Source organism: Sylvia atricapilla, chromosome 28 (assembly GCF_009819655.1).
Source record: "Sylvia atricapilla isolate bSylAtr1 chromosome 28, bSylAtr1.pri, whole genome shotgun sequence".
Taxonomy (NCBI): Eukaryota; Metazoa; Chordata; class Aves; order Passeriformes; family Sylviidae; genus Sylvia; species Sylvia atricapilla.
The window spans coordinates 336685-364638 of NC_089167.1; the positions used below are offsets into that span (position 1 = coordinate 336685).

The 27954-nt window shown below is 56.1% G+C and overlaps 1 protein-coding gene and 1 long non-coding RNA gene across 5 annotated transcripts; one reads left to right on the forward strand and one right to left on the reverse strand.

The window, feature by feature from the left end:
• Positions 1 to 27814, forward strand: HK2 (hexokinase 2). The gene is made up of 18 exons (XM_066337041.1): positions 1 to 131; positions 7953 to 8115; positions 13842 to 13990; positions 14192 to 14311; positions 16164 to 16259; positions 16377 to 16476; positions 16744 to 16927; positions 17790 to 17945; positions 18082 to 18315; positions 18930 to 19234; positions 19793 to 19941; positions 20672 to 20791; positions 20891 to 20986; positions 21784 to 21883; positions 21988 to 22171; positions 22411 to 22566; positions 23043 to 23276; positions 23859 to 27814. The coding sequence occupies exons 1-18, from the start codon at positions 69 to 71 to the stop codon at positions 24001 to 24003; spliced, it is 2754 nt and encodes a 917-aa protein (XP_066193138.1). The 5' UTR covers positions 1 to 68; the 3' UTR covers positions 24004 to 27814.
• LOC136372476 (uncharacterized) lies at positions 20266 to 26625 on the reverse strand. Of its 4 annotated transcripts, none has more exons than XR_010745494.1 (4): positions 26480 to 26625; positions 25535 to 25663; positions 20847 to 21060; positions 20266 to 20707 (listed from the first exon to the last, which is right to left on the reverse strand). It is a non-coding gene; the product is annotated as an uncharacterized lncRNA (long non-coding RNA). The 4 variants fall into 4 exon arrangements; XR_010745492.1 differs by lacking the exon at positions 20847 to 21060 and having other exon boundaries at positions 20266 to 20420; positions 20503 to 20707; positions 25433 to 25663; XR_010745493.1 differs by lacking the exon at positions 20847 to 21060.
• Positions 27815 to 27954: the final 140 nt, after the last annotated feature.

Below are 27954 nucleotides of genomic sequence, written 5' to 3' on the forward strand. Positions count from 1 at the left end.
GAGCCCAGCCGAGCCGAGCCGAGCCGAGCCGAGCCGTGCGCTCCGCTCTGCCCCGCGCCGCTCCCGCCATGATCGCATCGCACCTCCTCGCTTACTTCTTCACAGAGCTCAGCCATGACCAGGCGCAGAAGGTGAGGGGGGAGCGGCGCACGGGGGGAAAGTGGGGAGGGGGAGAGGAAAAAAACAATGGAGAGGGAAGGGGAAAGGTGAGGAGGGAAAAGCGGAGAGAAAGAGGGGAAAGGGGTGAAAAAAAAGGAGGGATGAAGAGAAAATGGGAGAAGAGAAAAAGGGAAGAAAAAAAAGAGATGGGTAAAAGTAAAAGCAAAAAAGGAGGGAAAAGGAGAAGGGGAGAGTGAAGAGGGAGAAAGAGAAAAAGAAAAGGGAAGGAAAGGGGAAAGGGAGATAAGAGGGAAAGGAAGAAGAATGAGGAAAAAAGTTGGAAAAAAGATGTAAAAGTATGGAGGAGAAGAGGGAAAAAAGCAGAAAAGGGGAAAAGAGAAAAAAGGAGAGGAAAAGTGTAAAAAGAGCAAAAAGGAAAGGGGAGGTAAAAAAAAAAAAAAAAAAAAAAAGTAAATGAGAGAAAAAAACCCCAACAACAAAACCACAACGAAAAAACGGGGTGAAAAAAGCGCAAAAGCTTTGTAAAGGAGAAGGGGAGGCAGGATCCCGGGGCAGCGGGGCAGCGGCCCGGCCGCGTGCGGTACGTGCCGCGGGTCCCCGCGTGGCCGGGCGGCGGAGGGGGCGGACGGCGAGGACGAGGAGGAGGAGGAGGAGGAACGGGGGGGAGATCTCCGTGTGTCTCCTGGCCGGAGCCGGGACCCCGCGGCCGCCCCGCAGCACGTGTCGCCGCTTCCCGCCGGCGCGGAGCATCCGCGGGCGCGACCGGCCCCGGGAGCCGCTTCCTCCTCTTCCTCCCCTTCCTCCCCTGCCAGGGCAACGAGCCGATACCCCCGCGGGAGCGCGGTCAGCCCGAGGCACCGGCCTGGGGGTGGCATTGCCCCTCGGGTCCCCTTCCCCACGCCGTGCCCCCCACCCACGCTGCGCGTGTCCCCCCATCCCTGCACCCACAGGGATGGAAAACCCTTCCTGTCTCCCGATCCCTTAACTTTGGCCTTCTGAATCCTTAATTCCGGGGTCCTGAACTCCCCGAGTGTTCACAGAGTGCGGCCCCAGCAGCATCGTCCCGCTGGGATGCAGGGAGTGCTGGTTTCCCTCTGGGAAAGCTCCAGAGTCACTCCGACACTGCTCGGAGTCAGTGCTGCTGCTCTCCCGGGGCTGCGGGAGCCGCCGGCCTTTGTCTGCCCGGGACAGCGCTTCGGCTGGCCCTCATAAATTATTCCTGCAGGAAAAACGCTGGATGGGAGAGAGGGCATCTGGGAACAGGGCAAAGGGGATGTAATCTGTGGTTCCTGACTCTGGGAGGAGGCCGGGATGTGCTGAGCTGAGTGTGAGGTGGTCGGGATTTGCAAATATCGCCATAAAAAAAAAAAAAAGAGAGGAAAATGCTTGGAGAGACCTGGGATAACCCTGGAGATGCCACCGGGGAAGTGAAACTTGCCACGTTGGCCCTTTACCGGTGTTGAACAGGAAGGAAATCGAGGCAGAACATTTGAGAAACTAAACGAAAAAAAAAAAAAAACAACAAACCAAAAAAAACAACACAACACCCAACCAAAAACAACCAAGAAAAACCCCTAACCCCAACCTAAACAAAGTGCAGGGAAAACTTCCCAAGGCAAAGCGATCCGTAAGGAAAGACGGGCTCGGCTTCTCGCTCTGCTCGCCGCTGGCCCCGGGGTTGTGCAACAGCCCGATGCACGGAAGGGGTTGTGTAACCCTGGCAGAAATAGGCCAGCGGCACAGCCCGGCCCTGGCTCCGCGCTGCTCCCGCCTTCCCCATCGGGAGCCGGGATTCTGCGGGGGAAAGGCTGGATGGAGGAATTCGCCTTCCCGACCCACTGCGGGAGGGGGAGCCGAGCCTCGGCAGCTGCCTTCTTTTCCCTCCCGGCTCCAAAACCCAAAGAAAAAAAAAGGTTGTTGCGATGTGAGGGAGGGAAAAGAAATGCAGGAGCTGCCGGCCAGAGCTCGGGGTGCTGTGGGAGATGGCACTGCCCTCCTGGCCGCCTCCACAACTGGATTCTCTGGGATATTTTAAACAAATTCCTGAGAATCCTCCCAGTGAGGCAAAGCTGGGAGAGAGCCTGGAGCTCAGCTCGGCTCAGGGAGAGGGGAAAGAAGCCAGCTGTCTGACTTGGCTGCTTCCACCAGGGGTGTAAAAGTTATTCCTGTTTTATAAATCTCCCCAGGCAAAAGCAAAAGCCAGGGAGTCCACGGCACAGGGAGGTGTAGGGGATGAAATTCTTGGAAAGCCGTGATTTGTTTGGTTGGGTCTGAACCGCAAACCAGAACCGCAACAGGGGATCTTCTTATCAACCCCTGTATTTGAGACTGTATTTGGGGGAAAAAAATTGCAGGTGGTAGCCTGGGATGTGTTTTCCCTTTGGATCATGGAGAAAAGGAGCTCAGCTGGGGTAAAAAAAGTGCCTTTTCCAAATGTTGTGGTTTGTGTCTCCTTCAAGGCCTTGAAAACAGCCTCAAAAATGGGATTTTTCTTCCCATTCATGCCATGGAGCAGCTTTACCTGCTCTGCCACTCATCTGGGGGCAGATTACCTTCCTCCCCAACTCCTGTCCTATTCCTGCCTGGAAAGTGGGTTGTCCAGACTTATCTAACCCCCAAGGGATTGTGCAAACTTTAATTAACCTCAGCAGCTTCCTTTGAGATCCCGGCTTGAAAGTTTGCCGCTGCTGCCCTGTGCTCCCCTGGGATGTGACAGCTCACCCTGGGCTTCCTGGTCCTCAGCCTTGTCGTGCCATGGGAGTGGGGCTGAGCTCTTCTTCCCCCTCCCTCCCTCCTTCCAAAGGGAAAAACCGGGATGGAATTGATTTCCTGCATTTGTGGCCATCCCCAAGCAGGGGCAGCTTTCCTAACTTTTTAAAGATTTTTTTTTTCCTTTGCTGAGGGATTAGTTTTACCCAGCTGATTCCTCCCTGGCTGCCTCTGTAGATAGGGAAGGGCCACCGATGGCAAATTCCTGGAAAACCAACGTAGCAGCTTTCCTTGAGGCTGCCCAGATCAGTGTCAGGAGCCGAGGTCAATGTCAGGACAGCTTTCCCACCTTTGGGAAGCCGTCCTGTGTCTCCTTGCTCCTCGTCCACCTCATCAGAGCTACACAGCCTCAGTTTCCCCTCCACAGGGGGATGTTCCCACCATCCGAGGGGATCCTTGGGGCCACTGAGGCTTTGCCATCCCACATCTGAGCATCTTTGGGATCTCTGCCCCAAAGACCTTCTGGGTTTAACCTGGGGAGAAGGATGATAGGGGCAGGGACAGGAGCAGTTGGATGTCCCCAGTTCCAGAATGGGAAGGCAGAGCGTTTTCCTGGCTGAACTGGGTTTTAGTGGGGCAGCAGGGTCACCTGAGGATGGCTCAGGGGATGCTCCGTGGTGTCACTTCCTCACCGTGGGTGCCTGGCTCCACCTCCGGCGCGGATCCAGCTGCTGTCCCGGGGCTGAGGACGGGGAGGAACCGGCCGAGCAGGAAACATCTGACTCACCCGGGTTCGGGATGACTCTGGGCGTGTGTCATCCGAGGCTTGGGCACGTGGGCTCGGAGTCAGCGTGGAGGAGCTGAGGGACGTGGGTGCCACCAGGGCCAGGGCTGGGGAGGGTGGGTGCAGCCCAGCATCACCCCTGTGTCATCCACGGGAGGTCGGGGAAGGGGACGAGCCGGTTCCCTGCTCTGAGTCACCCGGGGTGGGAAACAGGGACAGGCATGGGCAGCACACGGACTGAGGACATGGAGCAGCTCTGCCTTGAGACGGGGAATAAACCTTCCCAGCGCCTGAGGTCTTCACCGTGTAGCCTCTGCTGCTCCCCCTGCCCCGCTTTCCCCAAATTCCTCACATCCCACCCCAGGTTTGGGAGGGATGGGAGCATGGCTGGTGCTTACACAGCATCCCCCTCACAGAGAAACACGGAGAGAGCCAGCACTCCCTAAAACTTCAGGGGTTCTTACAAAACAGCATGCTTGAAGTTAAAAACTGCGATAGGGAGAGAAGTAATTTAAAGAAAATATAATTCCCAGCAAAATTTTCCCTGGAGAGAGGAGTGACAGCAGGTGCTGAGGGTTTTGGGGAGTTCCAGCCTTCTCCAAATGTGAACATTTCTCTGTCATCTTACTGTCAACAAATGTTTGACTTTTGTTGCCAAAAAGGAAAAGAATCTATCCCAGAAAGCAGCCACTCTCTCCCAGTGTTCTGCTTTTGCTCAAAAAGCTGCTGGAATTAATCCCATCCCGCCCAAAAGTACAGGGGGGAGATGCTGAGGGATCGCAAACATGTGCTCCCACTCCGGTTCCTGGCAGCCACGTGGCTCTGGAAATGGATTCAGAGCAAAACAAAAACAAAAGGCAAACAGTTTCCCCTTCTTGGAACCTGGGGTCATTTATGGGAAAGATGTATCTGGGACTTTATTGCACAGGAACAAAGCTCCCCGGGCCCTTCCCCTTCCTGCTGGGCAGGGAGTGGTGGCGCGGTGCCGGGAGCGTTGTCACTCTCAGCAGCTTTGCCCTGTGTCCCCGAGACACAGGAGAGGGTCCCCAGCCTCCCTGCAGGGGCACCCTGTGAGCCGAGGAATTTACAGAATCCTGCTATGGTTTGGGTTGGGAGGGACCTTAAAGCCCATCCAGTGCCACCCCTGCCGTGGCAGGGACACCTTCAACTGTCCCAGGGACACCTTCAACTGTCCCAGGGTCACCTCCTGCTGTCCCAGGTGCTCCCAGCCCTGTCCAGCCTGGCCTTGGGCACTGCCAGGGATCCTGTGTGTAGCAGGGCCTCCCCTCCCTCCCAGGGAAGAATTCCTTCCCAATACCCCATCCAGCCCTGCCCTCTGGCACTGGGAAGCCATTCTCCGTCTCCTGTCCCTCCAGGCCCTTGTCCAAATTCCCTCTCCAGCTCTCCTGGAGCCCCTTTAGGCTTCTCTTCTCCAGGCTGAACAGCTCCCACTCTTTTCTGTGGAGAATGTCATTGGTTTGGAATTGAGTTATTTGAAGGTTAGTTAATTAATATTTCCTCAGCACTGATCCTCCTTAAGAGGAGTCTTGAGGAGTAGAAGGTGTCCAGCTGCAGCACTGGCACCGGAGCCACGAGTTTGGAAGTCTGCAGCTGTTTTTTGGGTTGCTTTAAGCTCAGCTCAGCTCAGCTCAGCTCAGAACACACGGCAGCAGCAGTTGGGCAAGTTGAGGTTTCCTCAGTTGCGGGGCAGAAGGACCTTTCCCAGTGGTGGCCGTGCAGCTGGGACAGGCGACCCTGGGCACCTCTCCAGCATCCGGCATGGAAATGAGCTGAGCCTTGGAGACAGCCTTGAGCCAAGAGATGGGGATTTGCTGGGGTTTGGTTCAAAAACGTGGCATTGAGCTCATTACACCCACAGCTACTCCGTGATCTGGAGCTTTAACACAGTGTCCTGGGCTGGGGCGGGCCTGGCGCTTCCATCCCTTCCTTCTTCCCTCAGTTTGTTTAGATTTCCTCGAGGAAACACCATGATTTAGGCTGGAAGCTTTCCAGAAATTCAATTACCCCCTTCAGGATCCTAACTTAGTGACTTTTTTTTTGTTTGGAATTGGCAATCTGACCTAAACTATTCCATGCTCTTCAAAAACGTTAAGTTTTGACACAACTGAGAATGTGTTTTGTCTTGAAAGATGTTCAGAGTCTGGCAGTGCAGGCTGAATGCCCTGTTCTATCCCATCTTTGTAACGATTTGAGGGGTGCTTGGAGTAACCAGCTGAGCCATGGGGCTGGGAAGTTTTGGGAAGGACAGTGGCCATGGCTTGGTGGGGGCCAGGCACAGCCAGAGTGGTTTCCGTGGGGAAGGAGCTGTCCTGCTGTACGCCCTGACCTGCTTTAGCTGCCAAGTGGGGTGATATCCACGTTGGGAGAAGATGATCCAGGTTTTAAGGGCTTTGGGGATTAGAGGGAGGTCACCCTGCTCCTCAGGATGAGGTTATTCTTGGTGTGCTGCAGCCTGGAGGACATGGGGGACGTGCTGAGTGGGGCCTGTCCTAGGGGAAGGGGATGAAGCCTCAGGGGAGTTTCCATGTGCTGGGAATTTTGGGCTGGGGGGGGTCTTCACTGCTGAGGAGCTCCCAAAGCACCCAGCTTCTCTGGGATGAGGGGATGAGGACTGTCTGCTCTGGGCCGATGGCATCGACTGACAACCCTCAGGACAACCCTTGGCACAGCTCAAGGGGAGGTTTCTACCTTGGGGCTGGCATGGAGGTGAGCTCCAGCCCCAGAGCCACCTCTTAGCCAGTTAACTGGAGCTTACTGGTGCCAGTAACCAGAGCCTCAGCACATGGGAGGGGATTTTCTGCAGGTGAAAGCAAACAGGAGGGGAGGGAGGAGAGTGTTTGACTTCCTGCTGCTGAGCTGGATAAGGAGAGGCTGGCAAACAACTGGTACCAGGAAATCTCCAGGTTTCCTTCTCCTTGGCCTTTCCCTTGTGTCTACCTGGTCTTCCAGCTCCTGATTTTGGGAAGGAGCTGAAAGCACTAGGAGAAAGAGGGAGGAGGTTTTACTCAGAGGATGCTGCTCCAGAGGGGATACAGCATCACTCCTGGAATGTGTTGGGCAGGGCCTTCCTCCATCTTCTGACCTCACCAAAGGGATCTCAGCTCCCAAATTTCCAGCAGAACTCAGGGTGGGGGAAGAAGGGATGTGCTGGAGCACCCTGAGCCTGAAATACACGCAGCCAAAACCACAGCAGGGCTGTTGTGTCCAGCCCAGGGTCAGATGGCACATCCGTGAGCGAGGTCACAGTGCCTGGTGCAATTAGTTGCCCACAAAATGCCCATTTCCTCCAGCACAGCCCCATGAAGCACAGTCTGAGCCCAGGTTCTGGTCACCTGGTGTTACGTGCCTGCAGACAGGTGAGCGCACGGGGTGGAGTTTTCCTCTTGACTTCTCAGGGCTTGCAGCTGCCCTTTAATTAATTCTAAGTGAAGCTAATTGAAGCTGGGCATGGTTTGGGAGCGGGCAGTGTGAGCCTCTCCCGCTCCCTGCTCTGGCCAGGCTGCACAGGCACTCGTGGTGCTGATGGATGGCTGGGGAGGTGCTTTTCCATGCCTTTCCCAGCCAAGACGAGACGTTTTGATACCATTTATAGAAGGGCTTCTTCTTTATGTTGTCAGCTCGAGGGTATAACAATTTCCAGGAACAGGGGAGTGGGGTGGATTTCTTCCCTCTCTGGCCATGGCACATCCTTGTGTCATTTTAGCGCTCACTTGTGTCACTCCAGCTCCCACTTCTGTCCCTTCAGTGTGGTTTGCTCGAGGGTGCTGAGTAGCCCTTGGCTCTTGGGGTGATCTCAGCAGCGGGTTCCTGCCGAGCATCCTCGTGTAGGGAAAAGGCCCTGGGGGTCAAGGTCAAGGTGCGCTGATGCCATGGAATGGGAAGGGCTTTGCACCTGGAAAACCTCCACTGCTGACCTCCTGACTCACTCTTGAGTTTGAATTCCTGCTTCTGTAGCAACCTGTTTGGGTGTCTGTAGGTGACTGAGCGGGAAGAGGCTTTGGAGCATCAGGAGCAACTTGTGGTTCGGCATTCCCAAGCTGGCAGAGTCTGGGGAGGGGATGCAGGTGGCATTTGGTGAGGACCTGGGAGAGAGTTGCAGAAGCAGGGATGGGTGATGCCTGGGATGAGCAATTCCAGCAATGCTGCTATGTCCTGCCCTTTGGGATGGGTCAGAACCTGCTCCTGCTCCTTGTGTCAACCCCAGCAGCCTTGGGAGGGGCTGGGCGCTGTCCTGAGTGTGTCGTGGGGACTGTGCCCATGTCCCCAGCCCTCCAGGACATGGAGGGCTTCACCTTTGGGCTTTATCTGCACCTTTCAGGTTGACAAGTACTTGTACCACATGCGGCTCTCCGATGAGACTCTCCTGGAAGTGTCCCAACGATTTGAGAAGGAGATGGAGAAGGGGCTGGGAGCAGACACCAACCCCACTGCCTCCGTGAAGATGCTGCCCACCTTCGTCAGGTCCACCCCAGACGGGACAGGTACTGTGGGAGCAGAGGGGCTCCTGGGAGAGCAGAGGGAGGGCTGGGGACAGCGGGGCTCCTGGCACTGCCACCACAGGGCTGGCACCATGGCACCTTCAGTGCTGGCCCGTGGGGCTTCACCCTGCTCGGGCCGAGTGTGGGGACAGGCCTCGCTCCCCGTGCTGGGGCTGGAGGGGCTCCAGTTCCTGCTGGCAGGGAGGCAGGGAGGCAGGGAGAGAAGCCGCCCTCGCGTGCCCTTGCTGGCAGGACAGAGACAGTCACGGGTCCTGCTCATCAGATTTCATTAGCAGTGAGGCGGCAGCAGTGCCAGCGCTGTCTGAGTGCCACCAGGGCCCCAGCAGGAGCAGGGCCTCTGCAGCCCTCACAATGTGGCCTTTCTGCCTCTCCCCGAGCTGCCCGAGGCACGCTTCGGCCAGGCACATCCTCCTCTCAGCCCAGAGAACTGCTCCCTCGGGCATCCGTATGGGAAAGTTCCTTGTTCCCTCTTCCCACCCCCGTGCTTTGGGAAGGAGCTTGTCTCCATCCCTGCAGCATCACCCCTTGCCTTCAGGTGAACCCAGGACCCACCAAGTGTTTGGAGTGGTCCTGGCTGCTGAAGGGAAGGAGGGACAGAGCTCTGAGCAGCTTAAGCTGTTCCAGTTCCACATCTGGGCTGGCAGCAGCCTTGGAAAGGGACTCAGGGATGGTTGTTTGTGCTGGATGCAGTTATTCAGAGTTGGAGTTGCCCTGGTGCTGGCACCTACACGGGGATCTGTGCAAAACCTCAGTGGCAGGGGCTGCTGGCCACCAGCAGGAGAGGTGCACAAAGTGGGACAGAGCCCAAATGCCTCCTGGCTGCTGGCTGTCTGCTCGATGGGGGCAAGCACAGAGGTGACAGGGCCACGGAATCACAGAATCATGGAATGGTTTGGGCTGGAAAAGCCTCTGCACTGGTCAAATCCAACCACTCCCCCAGCACTGACCCATGTCCCCAAGTGCCACCACCACACAGCTGCTAAATCCCCTCAGGGCCAGGGACTCCAGCAGTGCCCTGGGCAGCTGTGCCAGGGCTGTACAGCCCCTTCCATGAAGGAATTTCCCCAGTATCCAACCTAAACCTCTCTTAGCACAACTTGAGGCCATTTCCTCTTGTTCTGCTCCTTGTTCCCTGGCAGCAGGACCTGACCCTCACCTTCCTGTCAGGAGTTGTAGGTGGTGACAGAAGGTCTCTGCATCACTGGGCACTGCTGGGTGTTTGCTGGCACTGTCTCAGTGGGTCTGGGGATGGTGGTGGCATCTGCATTGCTAGGGAGAAACAGACATTGTGGAATGGTTTGGATGGGAAGGGTCCTTAAAGCCCATCCAGGGCCACTCCCTGCCATGGGACACCTTCCACTACCCCAGGGCATTAATAATATCCAACTCAAATCTCTGCTTTTTCAGTTTAAAACCATTCACCTGTCCTTTCACTACACCCTGGCTAAAAGTCTGTCTCCACCTTCCCTATGAGCCCCTTTAATACCCGAAGCATCCCCTGATCTTGGCCCCCCAGCTGCAGTTACACCCAAAAGCTGGACCTGGCTGCCTGCCTTGGGATCAAGATTCCAATCTATTTAAACGCTGGAGAATATTTTTAATTACAGGGATAGCCAGGAGCCGCCCCTGGGCACGGGAACTGGTGCAGCCAAAGGTGCTGGGTGCAGGTGGAGCGTGTGTCAGCATTTCTAGCACCCTGACCCGCTGTTGGGAGTAGGAGCAATCTCTCCTCATGCCCTTACAAGACTCATCCTTGGCGCCCTTCCCTGTATCCAGCTTCTCCAGTGTCCCAGCTGGCATTTCTCACCCCGAGGAGGGGGAAAGAGGAACAGCAGCATGGAAAATGTCACATGACAGGGATGCTGGGGCAGTCACGGTGCTGCAGCTGCCCTCGGGGCTGGAAAATGTGGGAGTTTTGAGCAAATCCCAGAGAATTAAGAGCTGGGATTCCCTGTTCAGCGCCAACTGGATCCAACCTCTGAGTGGTGACTGTCCCTTGGGTTTTGGGGAGGGGTTTGGTGCCAGATCCTTGGCACGGATGGCGTGGCAACACCTTGGGAAAAGCTCATTGTCCAGGGCTATGTCCTTCCTCCTTCCCTCTTTTTAAAGCTCTGGGCAAAGTCTGACCTGGGCTGGGCACCTGTGCCAGGTGCCAGCAGCTGTTCCCAGTCCAAGGACAAGTTATCCCTCTGCTCCAGCCCTGCTCTGACCTGGTGCTGGTGCCATAGGGCTGCCAACCATCCACCTGTAGAATATCTCCATCCTCCCTCCCCTCCTCCTGCAGCTCCAGTGTCTCTGCTCTGGGATTAGATCCCGTTTAATGCGCAGCTCGCGGGATCCAGGGGGATGAGAGGCGCTTAGGGAAGTACAAGGTCATATCTGCAGGTTAAGCCAAAACACAGCCCTGGGTGCTGGCTCTCAGTGGCTTTGCCATTCCAGAGCGGTGTGATAAGTGGAGGGAATTCTGCTTTGAAAGCAGAAACTCTTCTAAAGTCAACTCTCCTTGCTTTGCTTGGCTCTGGCGTGCGCTGGAACACCACCATGCTGTGCTGGCAGGAGGTGACAGGGAAACAGGTCCCAAATAAGCTTCTCCTTGGAGCCCCAGTGACTCTCCCAAGGGCTTTCCTTGCTCAGTGCAACCAGCACCCTCCTCCCTGCTCCATTCCTGGTTTTCCCAAGCTTTTCTGGAGTCCCCAGTTTTCCTGCTCCATAATGGTGTTGACACAAGGATCTTGTGGTGCCTCTGTTAAGGCCCAGCAGCTGATAAGCCCAGCCTGGAGCTTTCAGGAGGATGCTGCAGGACTTGAGGGTCAAATCCCTGGAAATCTGAAGGATGGCTCTTGGCAGCACCTTTCCCTTGGCTGGTGGGCTCAGCTCCTGCCAATAACTGGTGCCTCTCGAGGAAAACCAGCTCATGTGGTGCAGAGACTTGAAAGGCTTGAAAAAAATGGCTGTTTCATGCCCAGAGCCCCGTGGTTGGGATTTACCAAATTCCCAGCAAGGTCTGTCCCATCCCTGGAAGTGTTCAGGGGCAGACTGGATGGGCTGTAGGGCCTGGCCCACTGGAAGGGCAGAGGAGTGGAATTAAATGGTTGGTCCTTAGGGTCTCTTCCAACCCCATCCATTCCATGATGCCATGAATTAGCTGGAAGGAGGGAGGGCTGCCAAGGAGTGGCAGTGGGAAATGCCAGGGTCTGCAACTCCCTGGAGCCCCCCAGCTTTTCCTCTTCCTCTTTTTTTTTAATTAAGCCAGTTTGCCAGAGGATTCCTGGGCAATGGAATTGCAGTCAGTTGGAAGTCTTGAGGTGGGGTCTCTGGGATGACCAGCCTCTGAGGTGCTGGGACCTGATCCCTCACACGCTGCTGTTCCCAGGAGCACAGCAGGTTTTCCAGGCACTCCACTCTCACCCTTTGCCAAGAGCAAACAGCCCCTGGAATCTATGTTTGCCCTCGCTCTTTGGCTTGTGGGCTCAGCACCAGCACTGATATCTTATCACGGGACCTGAGAGCCCAAATCGGGGGGCAGTGCCCAGACCTGAAGCCCATCACGTGTTCCCAGCATGGCTGGGAATTTTCCGAGGGAGAGTTTGCTGCCTTTTTTCTCCTGCACAGTTGATCCACCCAGGAATTGCCCCCAGACTGCCTGTGTTCCCCTGGGGTGCTGAGCAGGGTGAGGAGCGGGGCTTTGGGCGACGTTTGGGTCCCTCTGGGGCTCCATGTGAGAGCAGAGCAGAGCAGAGCTGAGCAGAGCTGGTCCCACACGGCTCTGGGGACACGAACCCCACGAGGTGGTTTGGCCAAAACACCCCTGGTGTGTGAAGAGTGGGCAGGACAAGGATGGCCCCGTCTGGGCTCCTCAGCCTCTTTTTTTGGGATTCTCCTGGGTTCTCTGCTTTAAGGAGCTGAGCAACCTGTGACCCTCTTGGCTCTTATCACTGGCATATTTATCAGCCCCCGGGGTGTTCTCCATGCTCTGCTAACGAGCAGAACGAGTGCTGATGGCCAGGGAAGCCGAGCACAGCGTGACCCGAGGAGGGGCAGGACACGGGGCCAGCGCTGCCCAGCCGGGTGTCACAGCCAGCTCTGCCCTGCCGTGGTGCCCGTGCTGGGCTCCCCAGGGCCGGCAGGGCACTCAGGAGCTTCTCCAGGGTTTCCCTGCTGTGTTTGCCATGCGAAGAACCAAGGCGGCAGCAGCATGCCCTGTGGCTGGCAGACGGGCTGCAAAACGAGCTGCCAAACTGGTTTAAAGCTCATCGCTGCAAAGGGTCAAGGGGAGGAGGAGAAAGGAGGAGAAAGGAGTATCCAGGGACCGGCTGGTGCAAAGCAGGAGCTCGGTGCCCCGATGGCTCTGTGCTCTGCAGGGATGTGATGTGATGCTCTGACCCCGGGATGCTGCTCTGAGCCCCGGGGTGCTGCTCTGAGCCCCGAGGTGCTGCTCTGACCTCCGAGGTGCTGCTCTGACCCCCGGGGTGCTGCAGTGACCCCGGGATGCTGCAGTGACCCCGGGGTGCTGCTCTGAGCCCCGGTGCTGCTCTCCCTCTCCCCGTTCCCCGTGCCCGGCTCTGGTCCCGCTGGAGCCGCACATGGCCGGGAGCGCTCTCATTCATCCCTCTCATTCATCCCCTGTCTCCTTGGAGCCCAGCAGCTGCTTTCCGTGGCCCTTTTCCCCCTCCGCAGAGGCGCTGCAGCTCCGGGGCCGTGCCCGTTCCCTGGCCCCAGCGCTGGGAGGGTGAGCCCGGGGAAGCCGCGGGGCCGATGGAGCCCCAGGGGCTGGGACTGGAGCTGCCTTTTCAGCTGGAGTCACTGGAGATGCCGCTGGCGTGTGCATACTAATGACCCGCGGGTTTTGTTGCCTTTGTGCCGCACAAAGCGGCCGGGGGGAGCCAGCGCAGCACATTCGGTGCATTCAGGGCTCCGACAGTGCTGATGGAGGGCTTTCCCCGGCCCTGTCCCCGCTGAAACAGCCAGCGGGGCGCTTTTCCCCTGCCGGCTCCGCGGGCTGCCTTGAAAACAAACAGAGGGGACACTCCGAGCCCCTGGGGCTCGCTGCCCTGGGAGAAGATGTGTCCCACCTCTCCCTGGGGAAGTCCCCAGAGCTCTCCGGGACCTTCTCCCTCCCTGGTTTCTTGCTGTCACCTCCCCTGTTGCCATCGGCCACCTGCCGGGAGTGTGGGGCTCCTGGGGCAGGGAGGCTGAGCCCGAACGTGAGGGGTTTGAGTGTATCAAAACTCAGCCGAGCTCCGGTATTCCCACAGCTGCCATCAGGAATTAACCCCTTGGGATGGAGGTTTAGGAGCTTCCACAAGCGTCAGGAGGGTCAGGAGTGGCTCTGCTGCCTTCCTCCTGATGGAGCCTGAGGCTGGAGCTCATCCTCCCTGGGATCCCCGTGGGTTTGGGCATGGACCTTTCTGCGTGGGGCTGGTGGGATTTATCCTCCTGCCACACCCTCCCCAAGGCATCTGGATCTGGCTCAATAATGGTCAAAATATTGATCCTCCATTAGCTGGGGGGATGCCAGGGGGCAGGGAACACAATGATTGCTCCAATAAAATACCAAAAGATATTAATAATGAATAAAATAATGAAATATAATAAAAGAACCTGACCTCAGCCTTGTACCTGGGAGGGGCTGGTCACCTCGGGGCTCTGGCCTGCTGTGGGCAGAGGATCCTCCACGTTCACGGGTTGTCCTTGTCCTGACCCCACAGAGGACGGGGACTTCCTGGCACTGGACCTTGGTGGCACCAACTTCCGTGTGCTGAGGGTGAAGGTGTCAGACAACGGGCTGCGGAAGGTGGAGATGGAGAACCAGATCTACGCCATCCCCGAGGAGCTGATGCGTGGCAGTGGGGTGCAGGTGGGTCCTGGCAGAGCCCCTGCTGTGTCCTGGGGCTGGGGCAGGGCTGGGCACCCCTCACCCCTGGGCCAGGGCTCCTGCTGGATCCTGGGAGCTCCTGGCACCCAGCACGGCGATGAGGGGAGGTGGGCACTGCACGCCTGCATTCCCTCCCAGTGGGCAGCCAGGGGAGGTCTCACTATTTACCTTTCTTTCTTCCAGCTTTTTGACCACATTGCTGAGTGTTTGGCCAACTTTCTGGACAAGCTGCAAATCAAAGACAAGAAACTCCCCCTTGGCTTCACCTTCTCCTTCCCGTGTCACCAGACCAAGCTGGATGAGGTGGGTGAGGAGCTGTGCTGGGACAGGCTGAATTCTCCCTGGGGCTTCCACACCAATTTAAACTCAGGGTTTTAATTAGGCTCATTGATTTGGGGTCACGTGGCCTTTCCTGAAGGGCCATCTCTTGTTCCTGTAAAGCCATTTCCCAAGCTCTGGGTGAGAGGAGTTTAGGAACAGCACTGTCCTTTTATTTTTATGATATTTTTTGTTGGTGCAATGACTCAGTGGCTGCAGGGTTACGGACAGAGAGGATGGAACATTCCTTCAGGGAATGCAGAGCTTGGCATCACTTCCCTGTTGCTTGTCATCTTCTCCAAACACACTATAAACCCCCTGTTTAAAAGAAAATGTTTGCTAAGGATATGTGCCAGATTGCCTTTTTTGAAGCTGTTTGATGGCAATAAGTGGTGTTGGATCTCCTGGTTTAAACACATCTGGCCAGGTTTTCATAGGAGCCTGGAGTGGTTTGGATTGAAAGGGACCTTAAGGACCATTCAGAGTTCCCCTCCCCGCCATGGGCAGGGTCACATCCCACCATCCCAGGCTGCTCCAAGCCCTGTCCAACCTGGCCTTGGGCACTTCCAGGGATTCAGGGGCAGCCACAGCTGCTCTGGGCACCCTGTGCCAGAGCCTCTCCCCATCCTGGGTTTCTGGATTTCCCCTAATTTATCTCGAGGGTTTCTCAGCTACCACCCATCTGTGAGCTGTGACAGGGTCACCTGTGCCAGCAGGGCGTGGTGCTGGGATGTGTCCCCGGAGCTGCGGGGCTTTGGGAGCCTTTGGGATGCCTCCATGGAGAGCAGCTTTTCCCTGGCTGCACCAGAGCTGCAGCCACCCTCAAACCCAGACGTGCTGAGCATCACATCCCCCATGCAGCCGCAGGCTGTCACTGTCACTGTCACTGTCCCTGTCACTGTCCCTGTCACTGTCACTGTCTGCCGGCCTTCTGGGAGCCGTGACCTCGCCAGGAGACCAAACAGCCCCAAGGCCAGAGAGGCACATGGGCCCTGCTGTGCCCAGCCCGGCTGCCCGGGGCCTGAGGGGCGATGCTCCCTCTCCTTGCCCTTGTCTCACCGCGGATGGGCTCCATGGAGCTGGCACGTCCCTCAGTGGGATGGGGAACTCCTGCAGGCGATGGGGAACAGCAGCCCCGGGGAGGATTAACGCTCTCCTCCCGCAGGCACGGGGCTGTAAGGAACGGGAAAACACAGAAGCTGCAGGAGGAAGTGTCTGTGCCCCGTGACCTCGCCCAGGCTGCGTTGCTCAGTGCCTCAGTTTCCCCAGCCCTAAGGCAGGGCGAGTGTCTGCCTCCCCAAGGGGGCTGTGGCCACAGGGTTGGAAATTTCAGATGTAATTGGGTCCTTTTCTTCTCCCCGGGTCTCAGCTCAGCCCCCAGCCAGCTGCTTCTGGCCGTGGGGACTTTGAGCGCCCCACCCCAAGGGATGGCCCAGGGATCATTCCACAGGTACAGTGAGCCCCTCACCCTCCAGGGACACATTCCATAGCTACAATGGGCCTCTCGCCCCACAGGGCTGGGTCAAGGAGCATTGCACAGGCACGGCAAGCCATCCACCCCTCAGGGATAGGTCAAGGTGCATTCCTTGGGCTTGTGAATGGGTTTTGCTGCAGGGCTCAATCAAACCTGGTCATGGGAACCATGTTCCTCCTGCCAGGGGAGCAATGAGCAGCTCACGTGTTGTTTTGTGGCCATAAACTTTATCTGACACGGAAGCTGTGGCTGATAACGCAGCTGGTGAGCTGATAACGGGGGGGCTTGCCTGGAGGGCCACATGTCTCTTGTGCCAGGAGTCAGGTGTCACCTCCAAGCTTCCCTCTTGCTGTTCCCCTGCAGAGTATCCTCGTGACATGGACGAAGGGGTTCAAGTGCAGCAGCGTGGAGGGGAGGGACGTGGTGTCTCTGCTGCGCAAGTCCATCAAGAAAAGAGGGGTAAGAGGTTGGGATGGGGGCACAGAGGTCCCTGCTACAGGAGCCCTTGGCTCTGTGGAGATGTTTCAGTCTGCTTTGTCTCTTTTGGGTCACCCTCTGTCATTTCCACCATCTCAGGACTTTGACATCGACATTGTGGCTGTGGTGAATGACACTGTGGGAACCATGATGACTTGTGGCTATGACGACCACAACTGTGAAGTTGGCCTCATTGTTGGTGAGCTGCAGCAAGGGGGAAGAGCTGGGGTCCATCCCTCTGGGAAAGCCAGAGGGAGATCCTGCCTCTTGCAGGCCTTGGGGAAAAAAAGAGAGGGGGGGATACCAGTATTGGAAAACCAGCATTGTCCAATGTTTGCTTAGTTCTTCACTTTCCTTGGTGAACTGGGCTGTGGCCAAAGGGAAATCGGGAATAATGGGAATGAAGAATAATGGGAATGAAGGAAAGGCAGTGTCTTCGCTCACCCTGTCCCCACACTTGGCCCAGGTACCGGTACCAACGCCTGCTACATGGAGGAGATGAGGCACATTGACCTGGTGGAAGGGGACGAAGGTCGGATGTGCATCAACATGGAGTGGGGGGCCTTTGGTGATGATGGGGTGCTCAACGACATCCGCACCGAGTTCGACCGTGAGATCGACATGGGCTCGCTCAACCCTGGCAAACAATTGTGAGCAGATTCTTGGCTCGGGCTCAGCCTTGTGGTTTGCTCAGCATTGTCCCGGAGTGCTGGTGTTACTGGGACTGGGAAGGTCATCCCAGCTAACTGGGTCACCGTGTCCTCTGCCACTGGTGCAGAGAGGGGCCGTGTCCCAACCCGGGGCTGTGTCCCAAACCAGAGCTGTGTCCCAACCCGGGGCTGTGTCCCAAACCAGGGCTGTGTCCCAACCTGGGGCTGTGTCCCAAACCAGAGCTGTCCACCCCATCTGCTGCCCTCATGTGAATGTGCTGATTCCTATTCCCTTCCTGGCCAGCAAAGTCACCCACCAGCCCAGGCAGACACTCTCACCTAATGTCCACATCCCAATCCTACAGATCTCCCTGTAGGGTTGCTGTGGCATCTGAGGACTGAGCCCCTTCAGGTTCTGTTTGCAGAATGTCTGCATGGTTTCATATTCTCAGTGATGGGATAAACTGCTCTGGGAGGAGATTACCTAGATTCTGTTTGGGATGGGAGGTTGCCAAGGGGTTTTCAGGTCAGCCTGTGGCCACCTCGTGGCACACACAGCCAAATACATACATCATTTAGCTGGGTGAAAAGAGGGCTTAGGGAGGAGCTCATGGTGAGATAGGAGAGGTTTAGGTTGGATATTAGGGGAGATTTGTGCTCTGGAAGGGTGGTCAGCTGTGGCATAGGCTGCCCAGGACCCTGGTGGTATCACCATCTCTGGAGGGACTGAGCAGCTCTGTGGATGCGGCACTTGGGGACGTGGGTTGGCTGTGCTGGGGAATGGCTGGACTTGATAACCTTGGAGAGCTTTCCCAGCCCAAATTCCATTCCCTAATTCTATCTCACGCCTCCCCGTGGGCAGGTTTGAGAAGATGATCAGCGGGATGTACATGGGGGAGCTGGTCAGGCTCATCCTGGTGAAGATGACCAAGGAAGGGTTGTTGTTTGGAGGAAGGCTCACGCCGGATCTGCTCACCACCGGCCACTTTGAGACCAGATTTGTCTCTGCCATCGAGAAGTAAGTAGGCCCCAGGGGGTTTCCTGGCTCCCAGCCCATCTCCTGACATCCGTGCATGGACCATCACCGAACAAACCTCGACCATCACGCAGCAAAAGTTGTATCCCCAAGCACGAACCTCTTTTTGTCCTTGCAGGGAGAAGGAAGGGCTGCAGAAAGCCCACGAGATCCTGAGCAAGCTGGGCCTGGAGCCGTCACACGAGGACTGCGTGGCCACGCTGCGCATTTGCCAGATCGTGTCGACGCGCTCGGCCAGCCTGTGCGGGGCCACGCTGGCCGCCGTGCTGCGCCGCATCAAGGACAACAAGGGCGTGGAGAGGCTGCGCTCCACCGTGGGCGTGGACGGCTCTGTCTACAAGAAACACCCGCAGTGAGTGAGGGGTGCTGGGGACAGGGGTCTGGGGGTGGTGGGGACAGAGACAGGGGGTGGTGGGGACAGGGGTCTGGGGGTGCTGGGGACAGGGGGCTGGGGCTGGTGGGGACAGGGGTCTGGGGGTGGTGGGGACAGGGGTCTAGGGGTGGTGGGGACAGGGACAGGGGGTGGTGGGGACAGGGGTCTAGGGGTGGTGGGGACAGGGACAGGGGGTGGTGGGGACAGGGGTCTGGGGGTGGTGGGGACAGGGGTCTGGGGGTGGTGGGGACAGGGACAGGGGTCTGGGGGTGGTGGGGACAGGGGTCTGGAGGTGGTGGGGACACGGGTCTGGGGCTGGTGGGGACAGGGACAGGGGTCCGGGGGTGGTGGGGACAGGGACAGGGGTCTGGGGGTGGTGGGGACAAGGACAGGGGTCTGTGGGTGGTGGGGACAGGGACAGGGGTCTGGAGGTGGCGGGGACAGGGACACAGAGATGGGGACCTGCTGCTGCCACCAGCGCGTACAGCTTGGCACAAGAGAAGCACCTCCAACTCTCCCCTCGGGCGCCTTGTTTGGACCCCAGGGGCCCCAGGGGGGTCACACTCAGGGTCCCCTTTCCTCCCCCCGCACAGCTTTGCCCGTCGCCTCCACAAGACCGTGCGGAAGCTGCTGCCGGACTGCGAGATCCGGTTCATCCGCTCCGAGGACGGGAGCGGCAAAGGGGCGGCCATGGTGACAGCGGTGGCCTACAGGCTGGCTGCACAGCACAAGGCCCGGCAGAAGATCCTGGAGCCCCTCAAGCTGAGCCACGAGCAGCTGCTGGAGGTGAAGGAAAGGATGAAGACAGAGATGGAGAGAGGGCTGGGCAAGGAGACGCACGCAGAGGCAACGGTGAAAATGCTGCCCACCTACGTGTGCTCCACTCCTGATGGAACAGGTGATGTGTCCTGTGTAAAACCTCTGTGTGTGAGCCCATGGATATCCTCCATCCTTGGGAGTGGCCGAGCCTTTGCTATGGCCAGTTCCTCTTTGTGGTGGCACAAACCTCCAGTTTGATACTGGGCAGAGCACTGAGCCTCTGGGACGTTCTGCACCTGATTTAACACAAAGGCTGGCTCTGCGTGGCCCCAGATCCTGCCACAGAATTCTCTCCACCCTCATCCTGGGTTGTGCTCCTGGTTCTTCCTGTGGCTTGGGCGAGTGCCTGACCTTGGCTTGAAGTTTGTGCAGGTCCTGTGGGGGGCCAGGAGCTGGACTTAAGTGATCCTTGTGGGGGCCTTCCAAATCAGGTTTATGATTTGAAGCCTCATCATCACCCCTTTCCACCCTCTTCCTACCTGCACCCCCTGTTCCTACCTGCATCCCCAGTCTCCATCCCCAGCCACGTCTCCCTTTCCATCCCTCTCTCTGGAAGAGGGCAGACTCATGTCTGCTCTGTGCCACATCCTGGATGCCCCGTGCTGGGATCTCTCCTGATGATCCTCTCGGGTTGCAGAAAAGGGAGATTTCCTGGCCCTGGATCTGGGAGGAACCAACTTCCGTGTGCTGCTGGTGCGCGTCAGGAATGGGATGCGGCGCGGGGTGGAGATGCACAACAAGATCTACTCCATCCCCCTGGACATCATGCAGGGGACGGGAGAGGAGGTCAGGATGGGCAAATGGAGAGGGGAAAGGGCATCTTCCCTGGGGTGGCTGGAGTAGTGCTGACCATGGAGCTGGGTTTGCCTTTCCAGGGAGCAAAACCTGATGGAGTGGAGAGCGCTGGTGCTCTCCTGTCCTTAGGGCAGTGAGTTCTGCCCAAGGCTCTGGAGTTTGGGAAGCTGGAGACTGGTTTTTAGGTTAGAAACAGTGTTTTTCCCAGATGGACTGAACCTCCCTAAATCCCATACACTCCACAAGGGCAGATAAGCATCACCCCCATTTCCCAGATAGGAAACCACAACACAAGCAGTGAGACGTCTCCAGAGACACATTTGGAAAGAGTTTTTTTTACAAGTCACTCCAGGCAGTGCTTGGGGACTGGGAGTATCTCCAGTAGGCTGGGCTAGAGGGCTGTGGGGATCCCTTGCAGAGAGGCTGGATTCCCATGTCACCTCCCTGCTGGCCCTCACCCCTCCTGGGACCTGCAAGGTGGAGATAATGCAGGGATTTGGCCACACTGTGAGTAGGAAAGAGGGTGAAATAGAGCTTTTTGGGGTTGCCTACCTCCCACAGTGCAGCTGAGCCATGTCCTGCTCCATTTAAATCTTAGGAGTGATTTGAGCATTCCAGCAGGCCTGGGAATGGGTCGAAATCCCCAGTAGTTTGGGCAGGCTGGCCTCCAGCTGGGCTCTGGTTGTGGTGGTAACTTTTCCCTTTGGCTTTGCTTGTCCAGCTCTTTGACCACATTGTCCACTGCATCTCTGACTTCCTGGAATACATGGGAATGAAGGGTGTATCACTCCCACTTGGATTCACCTTCTCCTTCCCTTGCCAGCAGAACAACCTGGATGAGGTAACCCCAGCCCTCCTGGCAGAATCCCTGGCTGGTACCTGGCTGTGCCTCCCACCTGGTATTCAGAGACACTCACTGGGGTGTTTTTTCCCACAATAGGGAATTCTCCTGAAGTGGACAAAAGGTTTCAAGGCGACGGGCTGCGAGGGAGAGGACGTGGTGGGTCTGCTGAAGGAGGCCATTCACAGGAGAGAGGTGAGTAGCCATGGGGCTGGGAGAAGCCAGTGGCTGCTCCCACATCCTGGCTCTCTTTAGCATCGTTAATTGGCCTGTAAAACAAATTACTGGGCTGAGCTCAGGGTAATGAGTGTCGGAATTTTCACAGCCGCCCTTACTCATCACTTGAGGTTGAATTTTCAGACCCTGGAGCTACAGGCTGGCTCCTGGCCAGGGCTGGAGCAGACTTGTCTGGCCTTGAGCTCAGGAGACACTGGCTCATTTCCTCAGCACAGAACACCCTGAGCTCTTGCCCAGGGGCTGCTCCTGGCAGGGCTGACCCGGCCTCTCAGCAGCTGGAGGTGTCTGAGGTCTGAGGTCTACCTGCAGACAGGTGGGGCTGTGGGAAGTCCGTGGGTGCCTCCATGTATGTGGAGGTGGATGGTCTTGGAGAACAAGGGGGAACAGTTTTAAACTAAAAGAGTTTAGGTTTAGATTTAGGTTTGATGTTAGGAAGAAATTCCTTCCTGTGAGGATGGTGAGGCCCTGGCACAGGGTGCCCAGAGCAGCTGTGGCTGCCGCATCCCTGGAAGTGTCCCAGGCCAGGTTGGATGGGACTTGGAGCAGCCTGGGACAGTGGAAGGTGTCCCTGCCCATGGCAGGCAGCAGAATAAGATGGGCTTTAAGGACCTTTCCAACCCAGACCATTCCGTGATTCTGTGACTCTGTGACTGCCATAGTCACCAGACAGACAGGTCCTTTCCCAGCCACGGGAGCAGACATAGCAGGAATTCCAAGTCCTCCAGGAATAACTCATGCAATCCATCCCTCTGCAGGAATTTGACCTGGATGTGGTGGCAGTGGTCAATGACACAGTTGGCACCATGATGACCTGTGGGTACGAGGATCCGTACTGTGAAGTTGGGATGATTGTTGGTGAGAACTGAAAGTTCCTTGTGAAGCTCCTGCTCTGTGGTCCTGCACCTGCCCCATGGGGTGGGAGAGGTGTCTCAGGGCTCTGACCCTGCTCCTCTCCGCAGGCACGGGCTGCAACGCCTGCTACATGGAGGAGATGAGGAATGTGGAGCTGGTGGAAGGCGACGAGGGCAGGATGTGTGTCAACATGGAGTGGGGGGCCTTCGGGGACAACGGGTGCCTGGATGACATTCGGACGGAGTTCGACCTGGCGGTGGATGAGCTGTCCCTCAACCCTGGGAAGCAGAGGTGGGTGGTGGCTTTGCGAGGATGGAAGGGACCCCAATAAGGCTGAGGGTCCAGGAGCAGTTCTGCCCCTCCAGCCCCTTGGTGGATCCAGGGGATGATGAGCAGGACACCGATGTGTCCCTCGTCCCCTGCCCATGGGCTTGCTGAAGGGATTGTACTGAAGGCATCTGGCAGAGCTGGAATCCCCATCCAGTCCCAGCGTCCCTTCGTGCGTCCCAACCTTGTCCTCTCCTTCTCAGGTATGAGAAGATGATCAGTGGGATGTACCTGGGGGAAATTGTCCGCAACATCCTGATGGACTTCACCAAGAGAGGGCTGCTCTTCCGGGGACGGATCTCGGAGAGGCTGAAGACCACAGGGATCTTTGAGACCAAGTTCCTGTCCCAGATAGAGAGGTGAGGTCTAGCAGGGACCAATCAGAGCAGGGATGGAATCTGGGGGAAGTGCCCCCAGGGCTGGTGGGAGAAGTTCCACATGCTTGGTCTGGAGCCAGGGTGATGCAGGATGGTGCCACACAGATGAATTAGCAGAGCTCACGTGGTTCTGGCAGCGCCAGTGTGGAGAGACGAGGAGGCTGTCTGGGGCTAGCAGCACAGATGGCTCTTTATCCTCCTCCCTGGGCAGAGAGGGGCCGTGAGTTAACAGGGTGTCACACTCCCATGGCTTTATCCTGAAATTGCCTCCTTGGTTAGGATGTGACACCAGGCCGTATCCAGGTCTGAAAGCTGAGGCTGAAGGGGAGCTGTAGGGTCACCCCAGGCACTGCCACCCAAGCCAGAGTCCCTGAGCTCTGCAGGAATAGATCAGGACGGGGAAGCCACGCGTCCCAGCTGCTCATCTCCTAACGCTGTCCGTCCCGTGTCCTCCGCAGCGACTGCCTGGCCCTGCTCCAGGTGCGCTCCATCCTGCAGCACCTGGGCCTGGAGTCCACGTGTGACGACAGCATCATCGTGAAGGAGGTGTGCACGGTGGTGGCGCGGCGCGCGGCCCAGCTCTGTGGCGCCGGCATGGCCGCTGTGGTGGACAAGATCCGCGAGAACCGCGGCCTGGACTTCCTCAAAATCACCGTCGGCGTGGACGGGACGCTCTACAAGCTGCACCCTCAGTGAGTGCCTCTGGTTGTGCTCCCTGGGGGCTGCCCGGTGGCACCTGCCCACCTTGGCCAGTCAGGGGGCTCAGGGGGAAGGTTCAGGGGGTAATGGGGGAGGATTTGAGATGTTTCAGGGGCTTGAGGCTGCCAGGACCTCACTGACCCAAGCTTGAGGCCCAGCAGGAGTCAGCTGCTCCCTTAAGGACAGGGGCACCAAGACAGGCAACGCAGCAGTGGCTCCTCCAGTCCCCTGGACCTGACCCAGACGTGGTTCAGCCAGGGCTCCAAGTCATGGGGGCGAGGAGCTCTAACCAGCAATGTGCTGGGTCATGAAGGTTCATGACCACACAAAAGCTTGTCCATGCCAGAGCTGCCTGGCTGGTGCTAGTGGACAGTGGAGTTCAGACAGGGATAAAAAGCACTGGGCTGAGCTTAAATAGGGCTCAGGAGCCCATGGGCAAAGGCAAAGGGAGGCCCTCAGGGTCTGCATTGCTCTTTGAGGCTCCGTGCAAGATGGACTGAGGGTTGGCACTGACACTGACACAGGGTTACCCACGACCAGTTAATTCGGAACCTCTCTCTCCCCTTGCCCTGCAGCTTCTCCAACGTCTTGCACGAGACAGTGAAGCAGCTGTCCCCCAAGTGCGAAGTGACCTTCCTGCAGTCGGAGGACGGCAGCGGCAAAGGCGCCGCGCTCATCACGGCCGTGGCCTGCCGCATCCGCGAGGCCGGGCAGCGGTAGAGGGAAGCAGGTTTGCCCAAGAGCTTGGTTTCAGCTGAACAGGACATTTCCTCACCCGGTCCCTCTCTCTCTCTGCACACACTCACGCACCCATGCACCCTCTCCCCTCTAAGCAGACTCGTAGCTTTACTTGTTCTCCGAGGCATCACGGTGGGACTGGAGACGCCGTGGGCTCTGTACAAAGTGTTGTCGTAGGAGTTTCCTTGCATGCCATAAAACCGCCTGTCGAGTAAAGCTCACAGTGTCTTTTGGCTTCTCCCTGCATTTCCAGGCGGAGCTGGAGCTGTCCCACCCGCAGCCTCCATCACACTCCAGCTCCCCTCCCACTGCTCCAAACCACTGGCCCTCCCCCGACAGCAGTAGGGATAACACTTGGATAATTAAGACACTGCATTGTCACTTTAACAGTACCTATTTATGTATGTCGGAGTTGTAGCTGTCTGTGCTGTAGAAGCAAACCTCTAAGATTGGGCTAAAGACCTCCACTAGTCTTTTACCCTGATCAAGGCTGTATTATTTCCATGAAAGTCATGGTAACTCTTAAAGCACAGGGTGCAGAATTCCACCGGCGTGGCCGCGGCTGCACTGGAGATACCAGGTATCTCCCTTGGTGAGCAATACTAGAGACCCTGCTGGAGCCGGGCTGAGGGGCCCCTCGGCCGGCCTCTGGCAGAGCATGTGCCTGGAAATAATTGGGGACTCAGGGTCTAACCTCCTTTCCTGACCTCTCACCCACACCCTGAGTAGTGTGTAGGAATGTGGCAGTGTATGTAGGGTCGTGTGTCACCCCAGGACACCACCACCCCTTCCCTGGTGCATGTGCAGGCACGAGGAGCCCCTGCCACGGGTTGGTGTCTCCCCTGCCAAGCCCCAAACTCGTGGCCATGTGTCTGCCCCTGGTGTGGAGAGTCTGGTTTGCTTTGTGTCTGTGAAATAGTTCTGCGGCTGCAGCCTTTAGGTGGCACCTGGATTTATACACTGTATATTTATGTTTTAAGAGATCTGATGTCTTTTTATGTACATAGTCTCGGGGGGGTTGTATCACTTAGTTTTAACGTCACCTTTTCCTGTTGTTGAAGAACAGTACAGAGTAATTATTTTCTTTTTTTTTTCTCTTCTGTCATGTAATTTTATTTTTTTTTTAATTTAAAATTTTCTTGGGGTAGACTGGAGAAAGAGACCCAAATACCTGAGGACGGTTGTACAAGAGGTTTGGGCATTCTGACTTTATCACCAGGACAAAAGGGAAAGCAGAAAGCCAGGGACACAGCGGGGCCCTGTGGTGATGCTGTCAGCTTCAGGCTGGGTTTAATCTTAGGAGAGGTTTTATTTTGTACCCTGCCCTCCCCAGCTGTGCTCTGAAGGTTACATCCGTGGGTGGGGGACATAACCCAGGGCCCTGCAGGGCTCTTGACCTCACATCACCAACCTGGTTGAGCGCTGGTACTGGCCAAGCTGAGCTCATCTCTCGGTGAGGTGACAGCAGCTGGTGTCACTCCATCCCCTGTGGCATCCCCAGGGACTCCTGCACCTGCAGCATCACTTGTGTGCCATGGCCAAACGCAGGGATCCATTTCTTCCCAGAGAAAACTGGATGAACTAAAAGCTGCAGGTCTCTGCCTCAGTGAGCAGATGCAGACAGAGGGTGGGGGGGATTTTCCTGTAAATATTTAGCAGAAGTTAATGAAATTCCAGTGATGTACAAAAAAAAAAAAAAGATAATAATTAATAATCCCCACAAACAGCCCTTCAGATTGGAGGATAGAGTTTTTGTCTATTTTTATGTATATTTTTATACTGCTTGGGGTAACCTCATTACCAAAAGTCTTTCTTCTGTGTTGGGGGTTAAGTTCAGTAGCACAATTTTAAAGCAAAATTACTCTTTTGGGCATTTAAAATGCTTATTTTTTTATAAGCCTCAAGACAATTATAAAAAATAAAACCTGTGTATAGAAATTATGTAAGAAACCAAGTTTAGTGGAAGTTTTAGAAGCTGTCAAATAAATCTTTGAAGGATGATACAGAAATCCTCTAATCTGGTACCAAGCAGTTTTGTGTGATTTTTTTTTTTCCTCAGAAAAACAGCATTTTGCCTACTGAAAAATCAAAACAGAAATCTTTTTAGCTGCTGCACTGTGCAGAATTGCATTAGTGGCTGTTTTTACTTTTAGCCAGCTGTACCTCTTCTGAAATCCATAGTGTTTTCATCAGTTTGTGAGTGAAATTTTACACAACAGTAGTTTTGGGAGCAGAACGGGAAGGATTGGGATCTGAGCAGCCCTCCACAGGGGTGAGGCAGGATCACCTTGAGCTTGCAGGGTGGTGGTGGATTTTTGGCTGGGCTTGGTCAGAGGGATACCCACCTGGGTATCCAAGGCTCCCATAATGCTGGAAAGCTTTTACTCAGAATCAAGCAGGGTCTGGAACGTTCCCAGTCAAAAGCAGTACCTGAAGCATGACAAGACACCTGTGTTACCTGTGGGTGCAGATCTGCCCTCCCCGGGGCTGGAGGGAGGCCTTTGGGGAACACTGGAGGGGTTTGTGCTCCTCAGGGTCCCCAGGGGACGAGCACTGGAGGTGTTGAGTGTCCAGTCTGACTGTGACGGCTGAGACCGGGACCTCATGCCAAAACGTTGCCACGGGATGTTCTGTGAATGTGTTTAAAATTAAGAAGGGAAGATTAAATCCTAATTATTGATATGAAGGGAAGATCAAATGATTTTCTGTAGGGACAGACAGACAGACTGCTCAGCCTAATTTGCCCAGTCTGCATCTTCCCTGCACCAAGAAACGCTGCTTTGTGGATTTAGGACGGTTTTGTTTTGCTTGGTTGTTCCCATCTGGATGCATTTTCTTTGTGTTCTCTGGCCATGGAGGCAACAGGGAACAGAGTCTCTGCCCTTCCTTCCCTGGCAAATCTCTCCTTGTTGATACTTTGGACAGGATTTTATTGGGTTTTTAATATATATATAGATATATACACAATCAGCAAATTACTGAGCCTTGCAAGCAGAATTTACCTCTTCCCTTCCTGGAGTCCAAGGCTGAGAGGGAGAAGCTCGTGCTCAGTGGCCCGAGGGGTACAAGGGTATCAGTGGGGCACAGATCTCTGGCCTGGCAGCAGCTTGGGTGCAGTTTGACCCGAGATAACTCAGTGCTTGTTCTCCTTATCAGGCAATCCAAACCCATCTGGCTGTCAGAGAGATAACGGGGTGAAAGGTCCAAGTGCATGGGAGAGCAGAGGTGTAAAATGCTGGCACAATGCACCATGCAGGGGTTGTGAGGTAGAAGGTAACAACAAAGTCACCTGGAACGTGGGGAGCCCTTGCTCCAGTCCCCTCCCCTCCAGATATGGAAAAAGCCCACTTTGGGGAGATCATTCGCTTGTTTTGGTAGAAAAATGGGCACTGAAGGCAAAAAAAGAGGCAATTCCTGTTCTCAAAGTAATCTGGAGAGAGGAAAATTCTTTCCCTTGTGACATCCCTGACCAGTCTGAAATCTTTCTGGCCTGAAGCAAAGAAAATGCATCTTGATGTGGGCGCTGGCTCCGTGCGGGCAGGGGAGTCATAAAGCCAAAGACTGTGTGGCTGCTGGCAGAAACGAGTGCTGTAGATTCACCTGATGTTGTTCTTTCGTGTTTACAATATTTATTTTTAGCAATTGATTGCAATGATATTATATATAGGCTTCCTTATTTTTGTACTTTTCATACCGTTTTCCTGAGTGTGGTGTTGTACTGCTCAGCTCCCCTCGGCCACCACTGCTGCTCGTAGTCAGTGACAATAAACGAGAGAAAAACAACCACCAGCCACTTCTGGGGTCAGTGTTGTGTGTTTCGGCTCCTGTGCTCCCTTCTCCCCCTCAGCAGCCCCTGAGGACAGGCACCTGTGCCCTCCCCACCCCAAATCCCTGATCCTGGCCCCTGGCAAGAGGGACCCTGCTGGGGAGGGG